Source organism: Camelina sativa, chromosome 12 (assembly GCF_000633955.1).
Source record: "Camelina sativa cultivar DH55 chromosome 12, Cs, whole genome shotgun sequence".
In the NCBI taxonomy this organism is placed as follows: Eukaryota; Viridiplantae; Streptophyta; class Magnoliopsida; order Brassicales; family Brassicaceae; genus Camelina; species Camelina sativa.
The window spans coordinates 986,254-987,483 of NC_025696.1; the positions used below are offsets into that span (position 1 = coordinate 986,254).

Genomic DNA, 1,230 nt, shown 5'->3' on the forward strand with positions numbered 1-1,230 from the left:
AGACTTTCTGATAGAAGTAAAGAACTAGAAAACTGCTGAGACAGCTTGGTGATAACATAACTCTCAAAGACTATTGTTTCACATTTCAATCAAAAGCTATTGTTCCGATACTTTTTTTTTTCTCCTATGGGTGTCCAATTCCACACCATTAATGTTTAATGAACCAGCAAACAAGCCAGATCCCAAAAGAATATACAATGAAAATAGCATTCTCTATCACCAGAATTCAGGAGGGTAAAAAAAAAAAATTGAATCTTGCTTTGTAACCGAGACAGATCAAGAAGAAGTACAACACGTGCTGGTCTTAGCGGGAATGTCTTGTCCAGAACCTGGGATGACAATCTTCTTACCAGCCAATGAACCCGGGTTATTTGACTCGCCTTGATTCTCAACAGATGCAAGATTCTTCTTGTTGACCGTATTGTATATCTCTGTCATTAGAGTGTTGAACGAGTTTTCGACATTGGTTGCGTTTAGAGCTGAGGTCTCAAGGAAAAAGAGTCCTTCCTTCTCAGCAAACTCTTTAGCGTCTTCTGTGGGAACAGCTCTTTGATCTTCAAGATCAGACTTGTTTCCAATAAGGATAATGACAATGTTCTTATCAGCGTGTGCTCTCAGTTCTTCAAGCCAACGAGGGATATGCTCAAAGGTTTCACGTTTAGTCATATCATAAACCAGCATTGCACCAACTGCTCCCCTGTAGTAGGCACTTGTAACGGCTCTGTATCTGCGCTTAGTGCAACCAAACCAAAGTCACTACATCACAAACCAAAGTCTTGTTCTCCAAAAATAGAAATGAGCCAAAGAATTATACAATTAACTCTTTAACATAACAACTTCCTTAAAAATGTAGAATCCAAATAAGTAAAGCTGATCAAAATTGAGATGTAGCATGATTCCTCCACAGATAACCTAATTGCTAGATCGGATCAAAGTCTCTATAGTATACAAATTCAGGATCTAGCCAAGGCGGATCCATGAGTTCTCTAAACTAGCATACAAAATTAATGACAAGTAAACCAAAAGAGGAAACACAACTTTTCTAGTCAAACCAAGTCGCTTCAATGGAAAAAATTTACAGATCCAGTTGTAAATTAAATTCAGAAACGCGGAGAAACTAAGGAATCGTACCTTTCTTGACCAGCGGTGTCCCAGATCTGAGCCTTAATGCTCTTTTGTTCAATAACGAGCGTACGAGTTTGGAACTCGACGCCGATGGTGGCTTTAGAA

General features: G+C 38.9%; 1 protein-coding gene and 1 pseudogene across 1 annotated transcript in view; one reads left to right on the forward strand and one right to left on the reverse strand.

The window, feature by feature from the left end:
- LOC104729342 overlaps window positions 1-1,230 on the forward strand; it is a 7,351-nt pseudogene that overhangs the window by 5,242 nt on the left and 879 nt on the right.
- Window positions 53-1,230, reverse strand: part of LOC104729341 (ras-related protein RABA4b-like) — a 3,478-nt gene continuing 2,300 nt past the window's right edge. The window contains exons 2-3 of the mRNA XM_010452666.2: window positions 1,132-1,205; window positions 53-727 (exon numbers count right to left, since the gene is read on the reverse strand). Coding sequence (XP_010450968.2) covers window positions 277-727; window positions 1,132-1,205 — 525 coding nt within the window. The 3' untranslated portion in view covers window positions 53-276. The remainder of the gene's footprint in view (window positions 728-1,131; window positions 1,206-1,230) is intronic.